The sequence below is a fragment of the Lagenorhynchus albirostris genome, chromosome 5 (genome assembly GCF_949774975.1).
Source record: "Lagenorhynchus albirostris chromosome 5, mLagAlb1.1, whole genome shotgun sequence".
Taxonomy (NCBI): Eukaryota; Metazoa; Chordata; class Mammalia; order Artiodactyla; family Delphinidae; genus Lagenorhynchus; species Lagenorhynchus albirostris.
The window spans coordinates 11,706,619-11,731,197 of NC_083099.1; the positions used below are offsets into that span (position 1 = coordinate 11,706,619).

General features: G+C 42.7%; 2 protein-coding genes across 6 annotated transcripts in view; one reads left to right on the forward strand and one right to left on the reverse strand.

The window, feature by feature from the left end:
* EAF1 (ELL associated factor 1) overlaps positions 1-754 on the reverse strand; it is a 49,038-nt gene extending 48,284 nt beyond the window's left edge. Inside the window, exon 1 of one of the 2 annotated variants that reach the window (XM_060149578.1) lies at positions 220-738. In XM_060149578.1, the coding sequence (XP_060005561.1) occupies positions 220-658 (439 nt within the window). In that variant the 5' untranslated portion in view covers positions 659-738. Of the gene's footprint in view, positions 1-219 lie in introns of both variants that reach the window. The other variant, XM_060149580.1, reaches the window with a different exon arrangement.
* On the forward strand, positions 159-18,144 carry METTL6 (methyltransferase 6, tRNA N3-cytidine). Of its 4 annotated transcripts, none has more exons than XR_009540624.1 (6): positions 159-497; positions 1,233-1,645; positions 2,532-2,663; positions 9,211-9,381; positions 15,458-15,948; positions 17,795-18,144. XR_009540624.1 is itself a non-coding variant. In XM_060149582.1 (6 exons), the coding sequence occupies exons 2-6, from the start codon at positions 1,421-1,423 to the stop codon at positions 17,974-17,976; spliced, it is 852 nt and encodes a 283-aa protein (XP_060005565.1). In that variant the 5' UTR covers positions 546-733; positions 1,233-1,420; the 3' UTR covers positions 17,977-18,144. The 4 variants fall into 4 exon arrangements, 2 of the variants coding, with proteins under 2 accessions (XP_060005565.1, XP_060005564.1); XR_009540623.1 differs by lacking the exon at positions 159-497 and adding an exon at positions 546-733; XM_060149582.1 differs by lacking the exon at positions 159-497 and adding an exon at positions 546-733 and having other exon boundaries at positions 15,458-15,599.
* Positions 18,145-24,579: the final 6,435 nt, after the last annotated feature.

The following is a 24,579-nucleotide window of genomic DNA, read 5'->3' on the forward strand; positions in this document are numbered from 1 at the left end:
CAGGAAAAGGGGCCAATGGTCTTCGGAATAAGAGTTCGGTACCACGAGGCAGAGAAATAGTGTGGGAAGGTAGTAAAGTCCTGGTTTGGGAGTGACCTGGGAAAAACCCGAGGTTCCGGCGGATCCGGGCTGAGAGGAAGGGAGTTGACGCTGGCAGGGCTCCCTGGACACCGGAGGGGCTAAGGGCGGCCAGGAGCGACCGTGGGGGCGCGGACTCACAGCGGATGGTGTGGAAAGAGGTCCGCGGCCGCTTCTCGAAGCTCTCCCCGAGCCGCAGGCAGTGCTCCTCGCGGTCCAGCAGCGGGTTGGCCGTCCCGTTCATGGCCCCCCCGGACCTCGCGCCCGCACCGGTGCCCTCCTGGCGCGCCCGCGGCCCGAGCTGCCGGTACCGGTGTCCGGGGCAGCCGCGCTCCCGGGACAGCGCTCCGGGTCGCGCGGGGAACAGAGCCGGAACCCACCCGTGGCCGGAAGCAAATCCTGGCCTCCGCGTCCGGAAGGTGGGCGACTCTGAGGAAGCGGGGCCCCGGAACTTCCGGCGCCGAGGAGGGACTTCTGGGTCCGGAGCGGAAATGGCGGGGGCAGTGTCAGGGTAGAAGGACTCCGTCTGAGAAGCCCGATTCGAGGTCTTCAGGGGCGGTTTGTCCTGTCGAAGGGTCATTCCGCTGTGGCTCCCAAATTTTGCTTCCGAGGCTGGCCTGGCTGAGGGCTCAGCGCGCCCGGCCCCACCCTCCAGGTGAACCTAGGAACTGATGACGGGGCCCCAGCGCGCGAGGGACTAGGTTCACGCCGTCCTCTCAGGCCCTCGCGGCCGGGCGGCCTGGGTTATCCCGAGTATCCTGGGCACCCCACGCCACGCGTCTCTGAGTCTCTTCCTCCCCTTCGCGTGCCGACGGCGACGCGAGGGCCTTAGTCCCTGGGAAGTGACGCCCCCTCTGGTTCGTAAGACTCAGAGTCTCAGGCCACCCGGGCTTAACTCTGTTTTCCCCGAAAAACACTGAGTCTCCGGTCCTTGGAAACGGTGACTCTCCTTACAGTTCTGTGCGTGAGAGCCCTGGCCGCTGAATGTCAGCCCTCTGAAGGCAGCGGCAGTGTCTTGGTCTTTGTGACGTATTCAATAGCGGAGCAGGGATTTATGTAAGGTCAGCACCCAGTAAACGTTTGCTGAGTTGAACTGTTAGGTGAAAGAACTGTTGTAGGACCATTAACTCAGCATCTTTAAAAAACTGTTCTAGAACCCCCCAACCGGAGCCTCATTCTTTTTCCTGCGAAACACCCGATGCTGCCTGAGGCTTGGACCCAACCTGAGGGACCACATCTGAGAAAACCCTGCCTGTGTCTGCAGTATCCGCTTGAATTCCTCAGGTTGTTCAGGAATGGAGAATCTCCAGCAGTGTTAAATATATTACCATCAACTTAGGAGATGTCTGCTTTGCAAAGGAAAGGGCTTCAGGCAAGGATTCTCAGCTCTGAAGAAGAGGAGAAACTGACAAGAGACCAAGCTTTAGTGTCTGATTATAAACAGCAAAAACTGGAAAAAGAGGCTCAGAAGAACTGGGACCTTTTTTACAAAAGAAATAGCACTAATTTCTTCAAAGATAGACACTGGACCACCAGAGAGTTTGAGGAGCTCAGATCATGTAGAGAGGTAAACTAATATTACACCTTATTTGAGCTGTTCTTCATTTAGAATGTGTAGAAGAGGGGGTGCTTTATTGCATTCCTAGGGGGAGTGTGAGATAATTTATGAAACCTCTCAGAGGCTTCATAAATTTTTGTACCTTAGATATACACTGTTTGTCTCAAGTAGTTTTAGCAGTTGCTGAGTTGTATAATAGAGAGGAGAAAAGACGCTGTAACTGCAGTCGTGTTGTCTAACAAAGGCCAGTCACAGAATTTTGAAATCAGTGACTGGTGGGGCTTTCAACCACTGCACACCGACATATCAGGCCATCAGCATCATGCTTCTGTATTATGGCAAGAGAAGGAAAAGTAGATAAATGTATGCTTTTTTTGTAAGTTTAAAAAAAAAGGGGGCAGTTTCTGTTTTTTAAAGCTAATCTGAAAGTTGTAAATATTAAATTCATGATGAATGATTTCAATGGCAAGTTCATAATAATAATAATGATGAACACTTTATCATGCCTGTTTTCTAGAACTTTACATGTGTTCTGTAACTTAAGCCTTATAATAACATGGTGAAGTTTGGCGTTAGTATTATCCCCACTTGCTGATGAAATTGAGGCACAAAGCTGTTCAAGTGATTTGTTCAGTGATAGAACCCGGGGCGAGGGGAGGAGTCCAGATTTGAGTGCACGCGGTTTAACCTCAGAGCCTATTCTGTTAACCATTATGCTTTGTTTTCTCCACACCAAACTCCCAATGTTGGACGAGGTATCAGTGGCTTTGGGTTATCAGTTCACTTAATTGTCTACTCCATGGGGGCAGAGACCTTGTCTCGTGTTCTGGACCTTTTAGTTTTTTCTTCATTGTGTAGATGTAGTGTACTGTAACTTTGGGTTCTCTTTCCTCAGTTTGAAGATCAAAAATTGACTATGCTTGAAGCTGGTTGTGGGGTTGGGAACTGTTTATTCCCGCTTTTAGAAGATCCGAATATCTTTGCCTATGCCTGTGATTTTTCTCCAAGAGCAGTTGAATATGTCAAGGTTGGTGCACCAGCTGTGTGTTTTGTTATATTTTCCTAGACTTGTTGGACCTGCCTTCTACACCCATTTGCCCAATTTCAGTCCTCTCCCTGAAGCTAACCAGCTATGATCCCTGTGAACCTAGTTTTCCTGTTTACATGCATGTATAATACATACAGAAACATAGCAGTATTCAGAAAAGTAGAAAGAAATACCAAACAACATCCTTATCCTTGTATCCAGATTTAATGATTGCCAGCATTTTGCTATTTTTGCTTTATAGACTTGCTGAACTGTTTTAAAGTAAGTTACAAATGTTGACACGCTTCACTCCTATATATGTATGCCTACATCTTAAAAAAAAATGAGGACTTTTTCTACATGACTACAATATACTTATCATGTCTGACAAAAATAACTGTAATTCCCTAATGTCATTAATACCCAGTCTGGATTCAGATTTCCCCCAATAGTCCCAGGTGTCTTTAATAGCTATATTTAATTAAGGACTACATCCTACACTTTATTATGTACCTTAGATCTCCTTAGCCTAAAACATTCCTGCCCTTCCCCTTGACCTTTTCCCCACTGACATTGAATTTTCAGAGAGCAAGCCATTTTCTATAATGAGGTCCCACATGCCAAATTGGGTCTGATTGTTTCTTTTAATCATTGTTTAACTTGTTTCTGTATTTCCTGTAAACTAGAAGTTAGATTTAAATCAGGTAAAATACTTTGGGCAAAAATACTTTAATAGCTGATGTTGTTTCTTTCATACTGCATCCTATCAGGAGGCAGTAGTGTAATCTCGCTGTAAGTGATGCTAGTTTTGATTGCTGGGTTAAGGTAGTAACTACCTAATTCCTTTGTTGCACAGGTATTTTCTTTTTGTCACTAACAGATATGTGGGGGATACTTTGGCAACATGTAGATATGTAGTTTTCCACCAACCTTTCACAGTTTTAGCATCTATTAGACTTTTTAAATAGTGTCATCACATTGTACTATAACCTGCTTTCTTCGCTCTATGTTATATCTTGCTGAGTTTTTCATCCTAGTACATGTAGGTGCACTGCATTTCATTTACCTGTTGTAGTATTCCATAGAACGGATATGCCATACTGTAACAATTGCCTTGTTGATAATTGTTCGAATTGTTTCTAATTTTTTACTCTTACAAGTAGGGTTAATGTGATCAAAATTGTACACATGCCCCAAAACACATGTGTACACTTATTTCTGTGGTGAATAATAGAACAGAATTCCTTGGAGAAAGGATACATGTTGAAATTTAAGTAGATAATGCCAGGCTTCCATCCAGAAAATTATACCAATTTATAATTTCACCAATAGTATAAAGATATTTTTTCCTCTATGCCCTTAACATTTGACATCAGTCTTCTTTATATCTTCCAATCTTATGGGCAAAAAGTACTGTCTCCAATTATTTATTTATTTATGTTTGGCTGTGTCACGTCTTAGTTGTGGCATGTGGGCTCTTCGTTGCAGTGAACAGGCTTCTCTGTAGTTGTGGTGCGCAGGCTCCAGAGCACGCAGGCTCAGTAGTTGCGGTGTGTGGGCTCTCTAGTTGTGGTGCTCGGGTGCGGTAGTTGTGGTGTGTGGGCTTAGTTGCCCCACGGCGTGTGGGATCTTAGTTCCCTGACCAGGGATCAAACCCACATCCCCTGCTTGATCTGTGACCCAGGATGTGATCTATCCTGGAGAATGTTCCATGTGCACTTGAGAAGAAAGTGTAATCTGCTGTTTTTGGATGGAATGTCCTATAAATATCAATTAAATCTATCTGGTCTGTTATGTCATTTAAAGCCTGTGTTTCCTTATTAGTTTTCTGTTTGGATGATCTGTCCATTGGTGTAAGTGAGGTGTTGAAGTCCCCCACTATTATTGTGTTACTGTCAATTTCCTCTTTTATAGCTGTTAGCAGTTGCCTTATGTATTGAGGTGCTCCTATGTTGGGTGCATATATATTTATAATTGTTATATCTTCTTCTTGGATTGATCCCTTCATCATTATGTAGTGTCCTTCCTTGTCTCTTGTAACATTCTTTATTTTAAAGTCTATTTTATCTGATATGAGTATTGCTACTCCAGCTTTCTTTTGATTTCCATTTGCATGGCATATCTTTTTCCATCCCCTCACTTTCAGTCTGTATGTGTCCCTAGGTCTCAAGTGGGTCTCTTGTAGACAGCGTATATATAGGTCTTGTTTTTGTATCCATTCAGCGAGCCTGTGTCTTTTGGTTGGAGCATTTAATCCATTCACGTTTAAGGTAATTATCGGTATATATGTTCCTATTACCATTTTCTTAATTGTTATTGGTTTGTTTTTGTAGGTCTTTTTCTTCTCTTATGTTTCCCACTTAGAGAAGTTCCTTTAGCATTTGTTGTAGAGCTGGTTTGGTGGTGCTGAATTCTCTTAGCTTCTGCTTGTTTGTAAAGCTTTTGATTTCTCCGTCAAATCTGAATGAGATCCTTGCTGGGTAGAGTAATCTTGGTTGTAGGTTCTTCTCTTTGATCACTTTAAATATATCATGCCACTCCCTTCTGGCTTGTAGAGTTACTGAGAAATCAGTTGTTAACCTTGTGGGAGTTCCCTTGTATGTTATTTGTCTTTTTTCCCTTGTTGCTTTCAATAATTTTTCTTTGTCTTTAATTTTTGTCAATTTGATTACTGTGTGTCTCGGTGTGTTTCTCCTTGGGTTTATCCTGCCTGGGACTCTGCCCTTCCTGGATTTGGGTGGCTATTTCCTTTCTCATGTTAGGGAAGTTTTCGACTCTAATCTCTTCAAATATTTTCTGTCGATGATTGTTCAGCAGTTAGTTGTGATTCCGGTGCTCTCGCAAGAGGGAGTGAGTGCACGTCCTTCTACTCTGCCATCTTGAACCAATCTGATAATCTTTTCCTTTTAAGGTACGAAGGTTTTATGTCTTGTTTAGAAGTTCTGTAATCACATAGATATGCTTTTTTAAATTTTGGTTATGGTTTTTAATCAATCTGGAAAAAGTTTGGCCATTATATCTTCAAGTATTTCTTCAGCTCTGTTTCCTCTTCTCTTTCTAGGATTCCAATTACTTGTATGTCATACCATTTGTATTGTCTCACAGCTCTTGGATGCTGGTTTTTTGTTTGTTTTTAACTTTTTTTCCCTTTCTTCAGTTTGTGTAATTTATTGTCCTATCATCAAGTTCATTGGTTCCTCTTTAGGCAGTAGGCATTCCTATTGATGAGTCTGTCAAAAGCATTCTTCATTTCTGTAACTAAGTTTTTTGTTTTTAGCATTTCCAGTTGATTTGTTTTGTAGTTTCTATCTCTCTGTGAAATTACCTATCTGATCTTGCATGTTGTCTACCTTTTCCTTTAGAGCCTTTAATATGTTAATCACAGTTATTTTAAATGCCCAAACCTGTATTTCCAACGTCTGTGTCATATTTGAGTCTGGTTCTCATGATTGATTGTCTCTTCAGACCATATTTTTTCTTGCCTTTTGGTACGCCTTGTTCTTTTTTGTTGAAAGCCGGGTATGTTATATAGGGCATTGGATACTGAGGTAATAAGGATTTGTAATAATCTAGACAGGAGTTGGGCTCTATTTGAAGTCTCTTGTTGCTGTAGTTACCTGTGAGGTTTGTTGTTGCTATCGGCCTCAGAGACTTCAAACTCCTCTGGTGACTTTGTTTTTGTTGCTCCTCTTGGCTTTGGGTCTTCCCTTTGTGCTGTTCACCATGAAGAGTCTGTCTCTTGCAGCTTTCCCAGCAATCCACTGTTGTTATTACTGGAGATTTGTTGGTAGTATGTGGGGAAAGAGACTGTTCTCTAATGTTCTGATTCTCAGTTTTTGAACTGCATAATGGACCTGTGTCTTAGGGGTGTGGCCCTCACAAGTGTTTCTGCTTCTCCGGGAATAGAGCTTTTCTCTCCCATCGCTTCCCCGCCTCTGTCATCCTCTGTGGTCTTGAGGCCATTCTCTCTGCAGATTAAGACTAGGTCTGGGAAGAGTAGGGCCCTCCCCCAGTGGTAGTGGTACTCCACCAGTGCCCTAAGGATACAGGCCTCAGATAACTTTTCCCCTGCAGGTTAAACCTTTCCTCCCTTAAAAGAGGTGAGAAAGTCCAGCAGCAGAAAGAGCACCATTGTCTCCGTGAGAGCCTGGTGATGTCCTTGGTGGAAACACCTGCAAAGGGTGGGAACATCCCGATGGCTTCATCTGTTTGTCACATTTCTAATTTTCTCTTTCCAGGCTGAAGGCTACTGCCTCAGGTAAGCAAACGCTTGGGTCCTGCATCTCCCTGAAGGCACCTGTTCCCTCTCCAGATTTGGGGATGGCTGGTGGTTCTTTGACCTCTGTTCTTTCATGGGTTCATATAAAGTTGCTGTCTGTCCAGCTTGTTTCCCATAAGGATGGGAGCTACGTCTCTCCACCTCTCTACATCTCTGCACTGGAGCTGCAAGTCTTTTATTACTCCAAGTGGTCTGCTGTCCTCTAACACAAGTGGATAGAGCTAGCTGTTCAAACAGTGAATTGAGTGAGAAATTAGTTTTCCATTCCTGATAATTGTCACCTGTATTATCTCCTTTTTTTTTAAAATTTACTTTTGGCCACATTGGGTCTTTGTTGCTGTGCGCAGGCTTTCTCTAGTTGTGAAGAGAGGGGGCTACTCTTTGTTGCGGTGCACAGGCTTCTCATTGCACTGGCTTCTCTTGTTGCGGAGTACGGGCTCTAGGCACACGGGCTTCAGTAGTTGTGGCACGTGGGCTCAGTAGTTGTGGCACATGGGCTCAGTAGCTATGGCTTGTGGACTCTAGAGCACAGTCTCAGTAGTTTTGGTGCACGAGTTTAGTTGCTCTGCAGCCTGTGGGGTCTTCCCGGACCAGGGCTCGAACCCATGTCCCCTGCATTGGCAGGTGGATTCTTAACCACTGCGCCACCAGGGAAGTCCCTATTATCTACCTTTTTTTAAATCTAATTGTCATTTTTGTCATCTCTCTTCTGTCATATACACTACTGATCCCTCTTTATACATGGGTCTGTTTGGGGACTCTGTTCTGTTTCAGTGATCTATTTGTCCCCATTCTGAAACCACACTGTTTTAGTACTTCATTTTGTAATGTGTTTTGATGTCCAGTAGTGTGCCTCCTCTTCCATTGTTCTTCATTTAAAAATCATCTTGGCAGGCTTCCCTGTTGGCACAGTGGTTAAGAATCCACCTGCCAATGCAGGGGACACAGGTTCAAGCCCTGGTCTGGGAAGATCCCACATGCCGCAGAGCAGCTAAGCCCGTGTGCCACAACTACTGAGCCTGTGCTCTAGAGTCCACGAGCCACAACTATTGAGCCTGCATGCTGCAACTACTGAAGCCCACGCGCCTAGAGCCCTTACTCTGCAACAAGAGAAGCCACCACAATGAGAAGCCTGCGCACTGCAATGAAGAGTAGCCCCCACTCACTGCAACTAGAGAAAGCCTATGCACAGCAATGAAGACCCAACACAGCCAAAAAAAATAAATCAATAAAATAAATAAATTAAAAACAAACAAAAAAACAAAACCCCACGATGTGATATCACCTCACAGCCATTAGGATGGCCACTATCAAAAAAAAAAAAAAATCATCTTGGCTATTCCTCAAGATTTTCACTTCCAGATGAATAAAATTTACCTTGTCAAGTTTCTAGAAATCTGTGGAGATTCAGTTGAGATTGCGTTGGATTTATAAGAGGTAGAACTGACATCTTTTCAACATTGAACCATCCCATCCAATAACTTTGTATATCTCTCAATTTATTAAAGTCCTTATTTACATTAAAGAAAAGTTTGATATTTTTTTCCATAATGCTCTTATACATGTGTTGAAACAATGAACCAAAATGTACCGGGAACACACTTGTAGTTAAAAAAAAAAAAAAGAGTTATGTTTTATTAGCTTGCTGCATCAAGGGAAAATATACTCAGAAGAACTGTGGGAGCATCTCAATAAAGGAAGCTGGAAGGACTTCTCATAGGGTTAAGGGAGCAGAGGCTGGTTTTGGATTATCATCCCTCTAGAGTTACATGCTTCTAAAATGCTCAGTTTGGAATATGTGATAGACTGTGTACACAGTTAAAAATGATTGGTTAATATATATAAAACAGGTAACCAACAAGGACCTGCTGTATAGCACAGGGAACTCTGCTCAATACTCTGTAATAACCTAAATGGGAAAAGAATTTGAAAAAGAATAGGTACATGTATATGTATAACTGAATCACTCTGCTGTATACCTGAAACTAACAACATTGTTAATCAGATATACTCCAATATAAAATAAAATTTTTTAAAAGGAAAAAAATGATTTGTTAAAATGAAATCTTGTCTGTTGTAGCAGTATTGAACATTACATGCTTTAATGTGCAAATGGTTCATTACTGTTTTACACAGTTACAAAGTGATCATTGATTTCTGTGCAGCAGTGTACACGTAGAAGTAGGATCTCCTTTTGATGCTGTGTTTTTCTCCATGTATCAACGTGGATGTGGTGTAAAAATTATTTTGTGTTTTTCTCCTCTCTAGCAAAATCCTTTATATGACACAGAACGATGCAAGGTATTCCAGTGTGATCTGACTAAAGATGACCTTCTGGAACACGTGCCCCCGGAGTCTGTGGATGTTGTCATGTTGATATTTGTGCTCTCTACGGTTCACCCTGATAAAATGCACCTTGTCTTACAAAACATTTACAAGGTTAGTAATTGGGAGCCTGCACTTGAGGGTTAGATGTCCTGATCTTTTCACTTACCTTCCCTCTGAGGCTCACGTGCTGTCTCGATTGACAGAGTCTCCCCGTTCTCACGAGGTGGGCTGCGTAGTCAGTGTAGGGAAGAAAGTTCTCCTGCATAAAACATCCACCCTAAATTCTCATTTGCCTGGTGGCCATCGCTGCCCTTCAGAGCTTGGCCAGCCTTGGAGCAGGGATGATTTTGCAGCTGCCTAGGATATGTGGAGTCTTGCTGTAAAGTGAGAGGAAGCATAGTTCAGTGCACAAGAGCACACAGTCTGGAGTCAGGGTGCCTAGAATCAAATCTGGCTCCCCTAATGTAGGCAACTTCCTTTACCTTTCTGAGCCTTCATTTCATTACCTGTGGAATGTTGAGATAATAGTTCCTAGATCTTAGGATTTGGGGGAGATTATATGAGATGTGTTTTAAGTGCTTAGTGCAGTGCCTAGAAATGGTGAGTGCTCTTTAAATGTCAGCTGTGGTCGTCATTGTTGTCACTCCCATCGTTGTTAGACTGGGGAGAACCCAAGCTGCTGTGGCCACCAGGAGGCTGCTGCAGCACTCGGAGTAAAGCATCGCTCCTAAGTCAGGTGACTCAAAACAGGCCACCTTTTCATTCTTCTCTGGGCCTCAGTTTTCTTGTCTGTAAAATGGGGGTGTCTTTCACTCATGGGGTTATTGTGAGATGCAGGTAAGATCAGGTTCGAGGTGCTTTGTAAACTACAATAGAGGCTCTCTTAGCTGTACAAACAGTGGGTAACCATGTTGATTAACTTAAAATCAACTAAGTCGAGAAATGATTTTTACAAATGGTACCTTCTTACTGTAAATATTTTATTATAAGTTAAAATATGTTAATACTCACTTATCATTCTTTTCATGTAGAGCCAAGTCCTTTTCTTTGAGTATGGGGCCATTTATCGTACATAAATCACACATGTAATAGAGTTTTGGTTTCTTTATAGCAAGAACTTAAAAACAATTGAAAAGTAATATGAGAGCAGATTCTTTTATATTTTTACCCAGACTTTCATTGTTGATTCTCCCACGCTTAATTAAGCAGAGTTTGTTCAGTGCTTGTTTAACAAGTCTTTCCAAAGTAGTCAACATACTTTTCATAGGAAATAAAACTGCCTTCTGTTCACGTTCGTATTGCATTGTTTATATACTTGTATATAATGATAAATCTCAGAACAACAGCACAAGCAAGCTTGGGAATGAACACCAGTGACTGATGGGAGCACTAGCTCCCCAGGAGGCCCTGGAGTGTAATGGCGCACGATCTAGAGAGCCTGGGAGCCTCACCTGCTCAGGGGGTCGTGGCTTCAGTCAGTTTACAGAGAGAATGGAAAGTGTCCAGCAAGCTGAGGAAGTAGACATTAGCTGAGAGCCTCTGTATATGTAGAGCTGTACATTAAAATTTAACCCTGCTTCGTGATGTTTTAAAAGAGTAGCGAGGTAGAAATTTCAAGACGCTGGAAACCTGTTAGGGAATAACTATTCTCACTGAAAACAATTTTTTAAAAAATTCAGATGGTTTTAGCCCTCTGCTTGTGAGGTTTTGTAAGGTTTTTTTCCTCCTTACCTCTCCTTTCCCTGCCCTGGCATATGAACAGATGAGAACCCAGCATATATCCACAGATAGGCATGGGACTTAAGCCAGGTAAAGAGGGAAGAGGGGACCGATGGGAGGATCCCTGATTTGATGACTCAGGTGAAGGTGAAGGTTTATGAAAGATGGGGAGTTAGAGAAAGAGCTGGAAAAATGGTGGAGGGGGTGGTCGGAGAGTTACTTGTGTGACATTGAGAGTATGAAGGGGTTATACTTTACAGTGTTGACAAGACCTTAGGACATTACTGTGGGAGTGAGTGATTAAGGTAGGGTGGAGGACGAGATCTTTGGAAGAGAGAAGCTCAAATCATTGAGGCCAGCATATTTGGAAGCATAATCCACATGCATGTTGAAATTGATGGGAATTAAGAATGGAGTAGTATGAGGATAAAAGCATAAACCAGGAGACGCATTCATCATGAAATGGAGGGAAATGACCCTGGAACTAATAGATGACTAACAATAAGGGATAGTGGGTAATATGATCTGATGACAGGAGATTCAGACATGAGGCTTGGGGAGGAGAAAGGGGAATGCACAGAAAGTAGCAGTGGGGCAAGGAGAACCCCAGACCCTTTCCCACGCCCAGTGATACAAGGACCATGGGAGAAAACACAGCCTGACTTGAGAGGTTGCAGGGAAAACTGCGTCCTCAGGGGACAGTCAGGTTTTTGTTAGCACAAGAATGAAGGGGATGTTCAGGATACCGTGATTTGATGGAGGGTTTTGGGGATTAGGAAGGAGTAGGAGGTAATAGGGGCAGAGTAAGGAGTGTCTGGAACTTTGCTGGGGACGAGAGTGCCCACTGTCAATATTCTATCCATCATTATACTGGAGGTCCTAGTCAGCTGGAAAAGACCAGAAAAAGGAATAAAGGGTTTTAGAATGAGAAAGAAACAGAACTCATTATTTGCAGATAATATGATTGTCTAATGAGAAAATATTAACAGAATTACATAAGTGTAAGATGAATGTACTCAGTGCCACAGAACTGTACACTTAAAAGAGAATAACATGCATTGTGCAGTCTTACTTTTCCACTTCATGTTACGTGTTTTGTTTTACTTCTTTGTTTGATTTTGAGTTTTCTGGTAGACTTTTTTTTTTTTTTTGAGGAAATTGACAGCTGATTTTAAATTTACATGAAGGAACAAAGAGTCAAAACACTCTTGAAGAAGAAGGCAATGGGGAGATTTGTACCCTACCAGATATAAAGGCTTGTTACAACTACAATTATTAAGACACAGTGGTATTGGCAGAGGGACAGACAAATTGACAAATGGAATGTGATAGCTTAAAAGCAGATCCATATATATATGGAAATTTGATAGTTGATAGAGGTGACATTGAAGATCCCTGGGAAAAGGACTGCTCAGCAAATGATTCTGGGACTGTTGGTAGGCCACGTGAGAGAAAACCAAAATTGTATTCCTACTTCACATCCTATACAAGAGTCATTCCAGGTGGATTTAAAGACAAATGGAAAAGACAAAAGTTTAAGCCTTTCAGAAGAAAATATAGGAGAAAATCTTTGACTTCAGAGTAGGGAAAATTTTCTCAAAGATTCAGAAACATTCTATGCATAAAGGTGATGGTAAAAAAATTAAGAGTTTCTGTTCTTCAAAAGACAGTATAATACAAAGAAATTGAAAAGACAAGGTGGGAAAAGTAACTTAAAATCTACTCAACTGAGGGACTTCCTTGGCGGTCTAGTGGTTAAGATTCCGAGCTTCCACTGTAGGGGGCATGGCTTCGATCCCTGGTCGGCCTAGTATCCAGAATGTATAAGGAATTCCTGAGTAACAGTAAGAATGACAATAGAAAAATGAGCAAACAGTCATGTTACAGAAGAGAACACACAAATAGTTAACATATGAAAAGATAACCTCAATAACCCAGGAAATGGAAAATAAAACCATAATGAGACACAATTAGATTAATAAAGTTAAGTCTGACAGAGCCGGGTATTAATGAGGATATGCCTATTCTTGATTTAAATGGAAACATACAGCATGTTATCTATATTTAGTATATAATGAAGTGTTATATTAAAAGAAAAGTTAACTTGAGCTGTCCCAGTCCATACCTGGCCCCTTTCTTATAGTAACAAATTCCATTTCAGCAGTCTTCCTGTTTTTACCCCCCAATAGAAATCCTTTTCAGCTGACCTGGAATGAGTTCACGGCAGCAGTGTGATGCTGTCATGCATAGTCAGTCACTGGTTCATTAATTTGAGACCATGTGCTTCATCAGGAAATTACTGGAAGAAGCGAGCTCTCAGCCTCTGACAATCAGGCACCCTTTGGGCAGCTCTGCAGTCTTGCTTGATCAGCTACAGTAATAAGCTGTTGTACGGTAGAGATAATTACTCTAGGATGTTAACACCTGAGAAATTTTAAAACCACATAATTTTACACTGAAAGGCAGCCTTAAAGTTGAATTCCCTCAGTTTTGGAATAGAATGGTAAAATAAAAATAGACCAAATTTGTCATCAGAAGACGAGATTTTGGTTTTCCTGTGCCACTGACTTGCCTTGAAAGCCCAGGCGAGTCACTTGTACTCTGAGCCTCACGCAACGTGGAGTGGGTCTGGTCGACCTCACCTGCTTTCTTCCTGGAGCTGTTGGGAGGGTGAGGAAAGCCGGTGGCTGTACAGCCCTGCCATCAAAGGAGGTGTTATACCATAATTACTGTCTTACGGATGAGAAAATACATTCAGAGGGATGAAATGTTGTCCATGGTCATTCAACCAGTTAACAGAAGAGCTGGGATATGGACCAGGATTTCCCAAATTCCTGAGCAAGGGTCCCATGCAGGCTTTCCTTCCCTCTGAAATTAAGAATGATTTCTTTCTCACATAGACTAAAATTTTCAGACTTTTTCCTTCTCAATTATTCACATTTTAAAATTTAGCATTTCTGACCAAGGTATGAATGTTTTTATCAAAGAGGCACTTTACTGACAATATTTTAAATGCATGCTAGCGTTGATAAGAATTCGCTAAATGACGGAATTCCCTGGCAGTCCAGTGGTTAGGACTCCGTGCTTTCAGTTCCAAGGGCGCGGGTTCGCTCCCTGGATGGGGAACTAAGATCCCACAAGCCATGGGGCGTGGCCAAAAACAAAAGAATTTGCTAAATGAGAAAATCTGCAGCACACTTGGAAGTATTATGGGCAATCTTTCCTATTCTATTCAGGAAGAGGAGACATCAAATTACATCAAAAATCTATAAAAGGTGCTACATGTCATGTCTTAAAAATCATCTTGTTGATGTGATGGGGCAGAATATATTTAATAAAATCAATGCCCCCTTTTGAAGTCCACTCTTATTTGGTAAAGTTATGCAGTTTGAAAGAATCCCCGCATAAAAAGCAAGTGTCACAGCGAGTACCACTTTCTTTTCATTCTGAAAAGCATATGGCTATTTGCTGTGTAAGAGAGGGGCAGTTATACCACTCCCGGCGGATTTTACCTTCCAATTTTTGAGACATCTGCTCTGTGACAGCTATTTCTGAAAGGCTGTAGTGAGGGACTCCCACCGGAGCCTGACACTGGTCCCTTCTCTACACACTGCACTAGCGTGAGGATGCTTCGCTTCAAATCAAGAAGTGCAGCAGTGTGGGAAGAATACTCAAGTTACCCCTGCCCTCACAGCCTCTCTTGTCTTGTCAGTAGTGAGGACAGAATTGGAATGACACCCCCCGCCCCTACTCTGCCCAGGGCTAACAAACATCCCTGATCCTGCAGTGTGATGCCTTTAACCCCAGCTTGAGTCCTGCCCCCCCTCCTTAGTAGCTTTTGTATGATCATGGGCAAATCACTTCCCTCTTCTGCTACCAGTTTCCTTGTCTCACAGGATAATCACACTCCTTCCTTCCTTCCTCCCAGAATTGTGTGAAGACCCAATGAGAAAATGTCTGGTAAGCTATAGAGGGCCGTCCACTGTTAGCGTGGTGGGCAAGCCATACAGAATTGTAGCGTGGGAGACCAGAGCTGAGACTCAGGATGAGGAAGCCCAAAAAATCAGTAAAAAGTGAAAATGACATAGTATTTTTTTAAAGAAACAATTTGACTGCAGGGTCATGGATTAGGAGATGGCTAATAAAATGGTGGGAGAACGTGCTTTAGTGAGGGTATGATTGTTTCTTCTAATGTCTTTAACACTTTAATTGTGTGACACTGGACCTTCCACAGAGCTCTCATTAGTGCTCAGGAAGTACCCCTCCAGTGCACAGGACACTGCCAAGTCTTAGCACACCTTTGCTTATCAGGCCCTTTTTCTTCATAGTATGGGTATTGCAGTCTGGCCCCTTTCATAACTGTCACAAATGCAAGTTATTTTAATCCCTAAATTAATCAGGTTTTATTTTATAGTAAGCTCTGTTTGACTGGGTCCCTGAATTACGTGCAGCCTGTTTTGTTTCGTAGGTATTAAAACCAGGCAAAAGTGTCTTGTTTCGCGACTATGGGCTGTATGATCATGCCATGCTTAGGTTTAAAGCCGGCAGCAAACTTGCAGAAAACTTTTATGTTAGACAAGATGGAACCAGATCATATTTTTTCACTGATGGTAAGATTGCTGGAATCTGTCTTGACTGCTGTTTCCTTGATTGCATTGTCACTATGGTACCAGTTGGAGTGGGGGTGACTGTACCCCCCTTATAAGCACAAGGTCCCAGAACAAGCCCGCTCACGTGCACCACTTACCAGCCCTGGCTGTGAGCTCACGGGCCGCCTCTGGTGACCGTGTCCAGTTAGAGAGCCGGATCAGTGGACAGGCTCTGATGCGCCGCCATGTGGATGACGCCAGGAGCTGCGCTGGAAAGAGGGGAGAGCAAACCAGAATCTTCACTTCGTTCACTCAGGCATAAAGCAAATAGGACAGGGTAGTGCCTTGAGATTACTTGAGTCTCACAAAGGTAAGAAATCTTTTTCTATAAAAGTGATTGAGGGACTTCCCTGGCGGTCCAGTGGTTAAGACTTTATCTTTCAATGCAGAGGGTGCAGGTTCGATCCCTGGTTGGGGAGCTAAGACCCCACATGCCTCGAGGCCAAAATATCAAAACAAGAAAACAAGCAATATTGTACAAATTCAATAAAGATTTCAAAAATGGTCCACATCAAGAAAAATCTTTAAGGAAAAAAGTGATTGAAACTTTTTACACAAATTTGCTATAGAGGGGTCTTTAAAAGGTCATTTTTGATAAGAAAACCATCCAAACACCAAACATGATTTTAAAACCATCCAAACACCGAACATGATTTTAGTCTTTTAGGTAGTTTTTTTTTTTTGGTACGCGGGCCTCTCACTGTTGTGGCCTCTCCCGTTGCGGAGCACAGGCTTCGGATGCGCAGGCTCAGCGGCCATGGCTCACGGGCCCAGCCGCTCCGCGGCATGTGGGATCCTCCCGGACCAGGGCACGAACCTGTGTCCCCTGCATCGGCAGGTGGACTCTAAACCACTGCGCCACCAGGGAAGCCCTCTTCTAGGTATTTTGAACGTTAGTTTTAAGCCTGTTAAATACAGGTATACCTCGTTTTATTGTGCTTCGTGGATATTGCATTTTTCGTAAATGGGATGTTTCTGACAACCCTGTGTCGAACAAGTCTATTGGCACCATTTTCCCCACAGCATTTGCTCACTTCATGCCTCTATGTCGGATTTTGGTAATTCTCGCAATATTTTGAACTATTATAAATTATTATATTTCCTATGGTGATCTGTGATCAGTGATCTTTGACGTTACTACTAAGACTCACTATAGGCTCACATGATGGTTAGCAATTTTTAGCAATACAGTATTTTTTAATTAAGGTATACACATTGTTTTTTTAGACACAGTGCTACTGCACACTTAATAGACTACAGTATACTGTAAACATAACTTCACATGCACTGAGAAACCAGAAAATTTGTGTGGCTCGCTTTATTGCAGTATTTGCCTTTATTGTGGTGGTCTGGAACCGAACCCACAATATCTCTGAGGTATGCCTGTAATCTGAACCATAAGATAATTACCTTCTTAAGCTCTAATTTTTACAACATTTGTATTTCTTGAAGTGAAATATTCTCTTAAAGCTAAAAATGAGTGATTACCGTTAAAACTACAAAACCATTAAAAATGTACGGTGAAAATTAAAAATTTGTTTTAATGTTTTGGATTCATGAAATCTGATTAAACCAATTATAAATGAGAAGATGCAATAATATCTGCAAAGTGCTTCAGAGCACATTCTTTGGAGTAATGCCCTCGATAAGAGTCTTTGTTTTTGCTACGTAGCCATTCTGTTTGTTTCACTTAATGTGTAGTGATTATTACTTGGATTAACTTTTCCTTAGGGTATGTCACTATCAGATGATTTTTTTTCTCCCCACTTTGGTCACTGATTTTCCTCCTTCATGTTAGCATAGATGAGGTGCTTGATGTAAACAAATTGAGCACACACGCACTTTGCATGAGTACAGCCAGTCTGGAATTGTGTTTCTTTTTACTCAGACTCTTGTCCTTGGGGAATCACAGTAGGGTAAGGAGGACGTACTCCAGGTTGTTCTTAAACTTTTTTGCTTATTGTTTATTTGGGAGTTTTTGTTTGACAGGGAGAAGTAGGAGTTTGTTAACTTTCCAGAACAAAACCTTTACCTTTTAGTGTTGAGGTTCTCCTTCCATTAAGGATGCCCTGTCTCAGCCTCCCGCCCCCCTCACCGCTGCTCAACGGTGCAGTGGAGTCCAGACTGCGAGCGCTGTCGATCTGCTTGTCTTCTAGAATTCCTGGCACGGCTCTTTATGGACACAGGTTACGAAGAAGAGGTGAACGAGTATGTGTTTCGTGAGACGGTGAATAAAAAAGAAGGCCTGTGTGTACCGAGGGTTTTCCTTCAGAGCAAGTTCCGAAAGTCTCTGAAGAACCCAACTCCTGTGACCCCGCGCCTGGGCCACGAGTCCTGACCTTTCATGAAGTTGATGTCTGTGCCTCCCCTTGAAGAGGAAAGTTTAAAGTCACTATTTTGTGTACTTTTATATTTTAACTTTTTAAAATGAATATATATACTTTTTATATTAAAAGGTAGCAAGTGTGTGTGTGTTACAGAATTGTAAATAAAATTGCAAGACCTGAAGAGGAAAGTTTTATGGTATAAAGTGATTTAGCCATGTTGTCTTAAGATTCCACAGAGGAAAGCACGAGGGCCCTGTAGCACTTAAAGAGACCCATGTCATTCATTACTCCTGAGGTCTGTAAATGTGTCTCTAGGCAGCATGTCAGACAACCCTGTGGAAAAATGAGGCCAAATAGACTAAAATAACCGAGCCCTGTGTATTTTTAGTTTGAAGGATTGTTCTCTTCTCTTCTTTCTCCAGTGTCTCATGTTTGCCCATTTCCCTCTGCTTTGGTTCATTTTATGCACCTCCTTAGGACCGGTGTCCACAAATGCCACTTTTGCATTGGAGGTCTCAGGAACACCCCATGGCTCCCTGCTTCGTTCTTGAGACCGTCTGTAATTGGGCCAGTCCCTGGCCACAGTGCCCTGAGGGAGACGGGAAGGCCATCCCCTGTCCCAGCTCCCCACTGGGAAATGAGGCGGCAGCAGCTAAGAGGCAATGACTGCCATGGCTAGTTGCTGAGGTGGCATATGGGAAAATCCTTAGATTGGTCTGCTGATCTGTTTCCCAAGCATTCCTGTGTAATGACTTTCACTTTATAAAATGAAATCAGAGTTCTTTTGGCCTGCTAACAAAGCTGATCCTGTAGGCCATGATGTTTCCTGTTCATGAGAATGGTTGTCTTGAGTGTACTGCCTGGACCGCACACTCAGCCAGCTAGGGCCCTTCAACGCCAAACACATTTGAAGGGGAGGGGTCCCCGTGGGGAGGGGCTGGCCAGTAGTCATAGCCGTTCTGTACAATTAGAGTCAGCCCTGCCGCTCCCGGAGAGAAGAGGGACAGGCAGTGAGGCTCAGGCGGCATGCTTGCTGGGTGTCCTCACTCTGCCATCTGTCCCTGACTGCTTGGGAGGGCGTTAAGGGGCAGGGGAAGCAAGAGGAGCCCCTGTCTGTTGCTGGTCTGTTGCTTTATGTGTTCTCTCCCCTTCTTTTGAAGGCTGGAGGATGGCTATCCTGGGTAAGAGCAGAACTGATAAGGACTAGTACAGAGTTGTCCTTTGAAATCAGCTTGTAAAGAAGATGAACCTGGTGGGGGATGGGGACTCACAGGCTTCCTCACGGAGCGAGGGGCAAGCCCAGCCCCAGAGCAATTTGTTGGGGGAGAGCCTCAACCAGCCCCAGGCTCCCCACCTCCAGTCCAGAGCTCTTTCCTCCAAGTGGCTCCAGCAAGTGCATCCCACACCCAGCTTCAGCCCCAGAATGCTGCTAGATGCCCCCTCCTCGGAAGTCCTTTCACCTGTTTCCTCCACTAGGTCTGACCAATGTCACCTGGGTTTTAGTGGCTGAGCTGGATAAAAACAGGATATTTAAAGTAGAAAGTGGGGAGCAGTGTGGTGTAGTGTAAGCATGGGCTTTTGTTGTCAGAAGTCAGTTGTGGCCTTACCACTCACTCTGTTTGAACCTCAGAGTCCTTACTTGTAAGACATGGATAATTGTCCTGAGACCTACCAGAGGTGGCTGATCTGGCCGACCACGTGCCCTGGAGGCGGGAGTGACTCTAAAGCAAGCCGAACAGGCTGACGAGGACCTGGCCATAAGAAAAGGCCCCTCTACCTTTGCCAGGAGTTGCCTGAGGGGATGCCTGTAAATGAGGCCCACGGTTTCCTCCAAGCACAACTTGGAGTTGTCTCTGTCCTCAGGAGCAATGATGGCCCCAAATTCCTGCCCCATAAAGGAAAGGCTGCAGAGTTTTCACCTGGAATATTTAAAGCTGGCCTAATGACACGCACACCTCTGACACCCAGCCAGGTAACCTCTCAGTAACCCCACTTTAAAATGTGGTTGTAAAACATACTTCTAGTTAAATGAATGCAGTGACATGTCTGTCATGGTTTGGGCCAGTGGATTGGGGTAAGAAATAATAAAAACATGGCTTCAGTTCTCTTGCCTCGGTGCCCCCGTGTTCATTCTCCCTGGGACACTTCCATTACTGCACCCCAGATTAAGACAGGGGAGCAGAATCTTCTGCTGGTTGGGTGCCCGGGAGATCCAGGAAAGCAAGGCCACAGTGTGTTTAGTAGCAAAACTCTGTGACAGCATTTGCTAAATCATAGACTGTCAAGAGTCAACCAGTATTGCCTTGTCTTCACAGGCAGAAAATAGCCCCAGAAGGGTAGTGAGTACTGGTTTACAGTGCTACAGAAAATAGCATAAGTACTATAGTGCTCTTTAGTAAGGTATATATACCATATATAGTATAGAATATATATATTATATTATGCAGTGTATACCGTATACGACACTATATGGTACTATTAACTTCATTCGAGTTTTTGATATATACTACATACAACAATAACGCTATTTGGAATATAAACATCTGGGTTCAAGTCCAGGACTTGGCCCATACAAGTAGTCAACTTCTCCAAGCCTCAGTCTTCCCATTTCTAAGACTGAGATCCTGTTACCTGTAGCACAGGACTGCTAACAGATTAAATGAGTGCTTCATTTACTATAAAGTTACAGTCAAGTGCTTGTTATTTCTATTAGTTTGTATTCCCCAAGAAAATGACTTAATCCATACTCCTCTTCACGCAGCGGTCATATTTAATCTGACAGGGCCCTTTGAAAGGGCCCAGGATTTGGATGATCCACCACAAGGTGGCGCTAGGTGCCAGATAGTCCCACTAGCCTCAGCTGGGCCCCAATCTTAATTGCAGTTAAAGCGTGTCCATTTTTATTGTCTTTGAAGAGGAAGGGAAATGCTTCCAAATGTGTTTTCTAGGTCAACTTTAGCTCATAAGATCAATTTTGGCCTCACAGTGGGGATAAGAAAGCAAGGGTGCTTTTCTCCAGCACTCATTCTACTTTGCCTGCTGAAGGCAACATTTTTAGGCAATGGGCTCTGAAAGTGTCTGCAAGGCCTCACCCCTCCTCATCCTCAAGTGGTTCTGTGAACTTGCTTTTACGTTGCCGGGGTTTCAAGCAAGAGAAGGGACTGCAGCGTGGACACTTGTTTGCCTCACACATCATTCAGTTATCTTTGACAGGCTTCGGTTCTCTATTTCACAGCTGTCAATCAAGGGAGGGAAAATTGTGAAGTAAATCGTGTCTACCAAGAGAGTGTTTTCCAGGACCAGGTTTGCTGTTGGGGAACAAATATTTAACAGAAACTTAAATAGGCTCCATTAATGAAACCAAAAATAAAATTAGCTGCGTTTTCACTTTTCCTTTCTGCCCTTCTCAGATGTGTGGCGTTTCATTAGATAGTATTCAGTAGGTACCGGCTGGGCACAGGGTCCCGTGGGGTCACTGTGGCTGGAGCACAGGATTGGGAAGGGAGGCAGTGCAGGCACATACTGAGAGGTAGCCCTGGCCGGGTCTTCACTCAGCCAAAGCAAGACAGCTAGGAAACCAAATACAAACACAACCACCAGAGGAAAGAGAAACAGGAAGAAAGGCTATGGGAAACCTGAGTGTGACAACCGTCATCATTTAGAAAGAGTATTTCCACATTTTCACAGTAGAGGCATCATACGCTGTGGTCTGGGGCATGGCCGTGAAGATGAGAACGTGACACACAGCTCCTTTAGAGTATCTTACCAAGCACATCTAGAAAAACATCAAGACTAGCAAAATGAGACAATTCCCAGAGGAATTATAACTGCTAAAAATATGGTCAACTCTAGTTAGAAATAATCACAAATTAAACTGAGACTCTCCTTTTTCCTACCAAATGGATAAAGCTTAAAAAACAATACTCCATGCTGGTAAAGAAATAGATGTTCAGATTTGTTCAACTACAGCTGATACTTTTTCTTCTTTATACTTTTCTGAAGTTTCCATGATTTCTGTAATGAGCATATATTGCTTTTACATTAAGAAAAAAAGTAATCTAGCATCCTCAGAACTCCTTTGAAAACCTCATAAGTTAAATGAACTAAAATCCTTGTGACAAATCTGCTAGAAATACCTTTTTAACCTTTAAGATTCTTACCCACCAGGAACTAGAAGACACCTCCCAGGAATAAGAGAATGGGTATCTTAGGATATTCTTTTTGTTCCCAGTGCTCTGGACTCATGGGGAGGTGCCTTGGATGGGGGACTTTCATCTGTTGGGCTGGGCCTCCATGGCTGCTTTGAATTTGGAAATGCATATCCTTCAGTTCCTTGGGGAATTTTACTCGAAATTTTTATTTAGTTATTCCTCACCACTACCAACACACACGTACAACACCCCACATGTATTTTCTCTCTTTCTGGAACTCTTATTAAAATGTTTCACTTCCTGAACTCATGCCATAATTTTACAATCTGTTCTCTCCTTCTCTGCCATCTCTCTTTCTTAACATTTTGCTTTCTGGGAGATTTAGCTCACAGTCCTTTCATTGAGTTTTTAAATTTCTGCTTTCACAATTTTAATTTCCAAGAACCTTTTTTATTCTTTCAGTGTCCATTTTATTTTATAAATTTATTTATGTATTTATGTATGTATGTATTTATTTATTTTGGGTACATTGGGTCTTCTTTGCTGCACGCGGGCTTTCTTTAGTTGTGTCGAGCGGGGGCTGCTCTTCATTGTGGTGTGCGGGCTTCTCATTGCGGTGGCTTCTCTTGTTGCAGAGCAACGGCTCTAGGCATGCAGGCTTCAGTAGTTGTGGCACACAATCTCACTAGTTGTGGCTCACGGGCCCTAGAGCGCAGGCTCCATAGTTGTGGTGCACGGACTTAGTTGCTCCGCGGCATGTGGGATCTTCCCAGACCAGGGCTCGAACCCGTGTCCCCTGCATTGGCAGGCAGGTTCTTAAACACTGTGCCACCAAGGAAGCCCTCAATGTCCTTTTTTTTTTTAACAATGTTTTTATAATTTATTTTATTTACTTATTTATTTATTTTTGGCTGCATTGGGTCTTCATTGCTGCACATGGGCTTTCTCTAGTTGCGGCGAGCAGGGGTTACTCTTCGTTGCAGTGTGCGGGCTCCTTATTGCAGTGGCTTCTCTTGTTGCGGAGCCCAGGCTCTAGGTGCGCGGGCTTCAGTAGTTGCAGCTTGTGGGCTCAGTAGTTGTGGCTCATGGGCTCTAGAGCACAGGCTCAGTAGTTGTGGTGTATGGGCTTAGTTACTCCGTGGCATGTGGAATCTTCCCGGACCAGGGCATGAACCCGTGTCCCCTGCATTTGCAGGCGGATTCTTAACCACTGTGCCACCAGGAAAGCCCTGTCCATTTTTAAAATAGCAATTTAGTCATGTTTCATGGAAGCAATGAAGAAGTCTTCTCTGATCTAAGGCATATACTTTCCACAGGGGCAAAGTTGTCCTCCAAAGGGGCAAAAATCGGTTCTTTGGGGGTTGGCAAAAAATATTAGATATTACAATATTAGATATTACAATATTAGATATTACAATAAATTGCGGCCCTCCAAAACTCAACCATATTTGACAAAATCATATTCTTTAATATTTAATTTCTGTCATTAGGAAAAAATAAGTTTTGATTCTAATTTTTCTCCTTAGAGATGTAGTTTAGTTTTCATCTCCCTATATAGTCTCCCTATCAGTCTAGATTCTCCAGAGAAACAGAACCAATATATATAATTATATATTGTATGTATAATAATATATGTATACATTATATAATTACATAACATAAATACATAATTGTATATTTTTTCCTTAGTCAGCTTTTTATTATGATTTTGTTATTTGATTTTATCCACACAGTTAGATGTTCAAGTTCTTTATCCACTCAACCAACTGGAGACATTTAATAGACAGACAAATGGATGGATTTGGGGGTATATTAAGGATAATGTAAACTGATAGCAAAACAATAAGTGTCTGACATTTAGAGAGGGAAAAACAAGCGGAATGAGAAATTCAGAAAAAAAGCAAAGAGATGGGTAATTTAAAAATAAATAAGTAACTAAATAAGGAGAGAGAGAGAGAGAGACTGGTTTACTATAAGGAATTGGCTCACACAGGATTGGTTTACTATAAGGAATTGGCTTACACAGTTATGGAGGCTGAGAAGTCCAGGATCTACAGTTATCAAGCTGGAGGCTCAGGGGAGCAGAGAGTATAGTTCCAGTCCAAGTCTGATGGCCTAAGAAGCAAGATTGTTGATGGTTTAAGTTCAAGTCTGAGTCTGAGTCTGCAAGCAGGAGAAGACCAATGTCCCAGGTCAAAGACAGGCAGAGAGGAAAATTCATTTTTACTCAGCCTTTTATTCTATTCAGGCCTTTAACAGATTGAATGAGGCCCACCCACACTGGGGAGGGCAACCTGCATTACTCAGTCTACTGATTGAAACATTAACCTCATCCAGAAACAGCCTCACAGACACAGTCAGAAATGATGTTTAACCTATCTGGGTATTCTGAGGCCCAGTCATCACACTCCATTTCCTTTTTTTTTTTTTTTTTCTTTCCTGTTTTGGTCTAAACCTTTATTG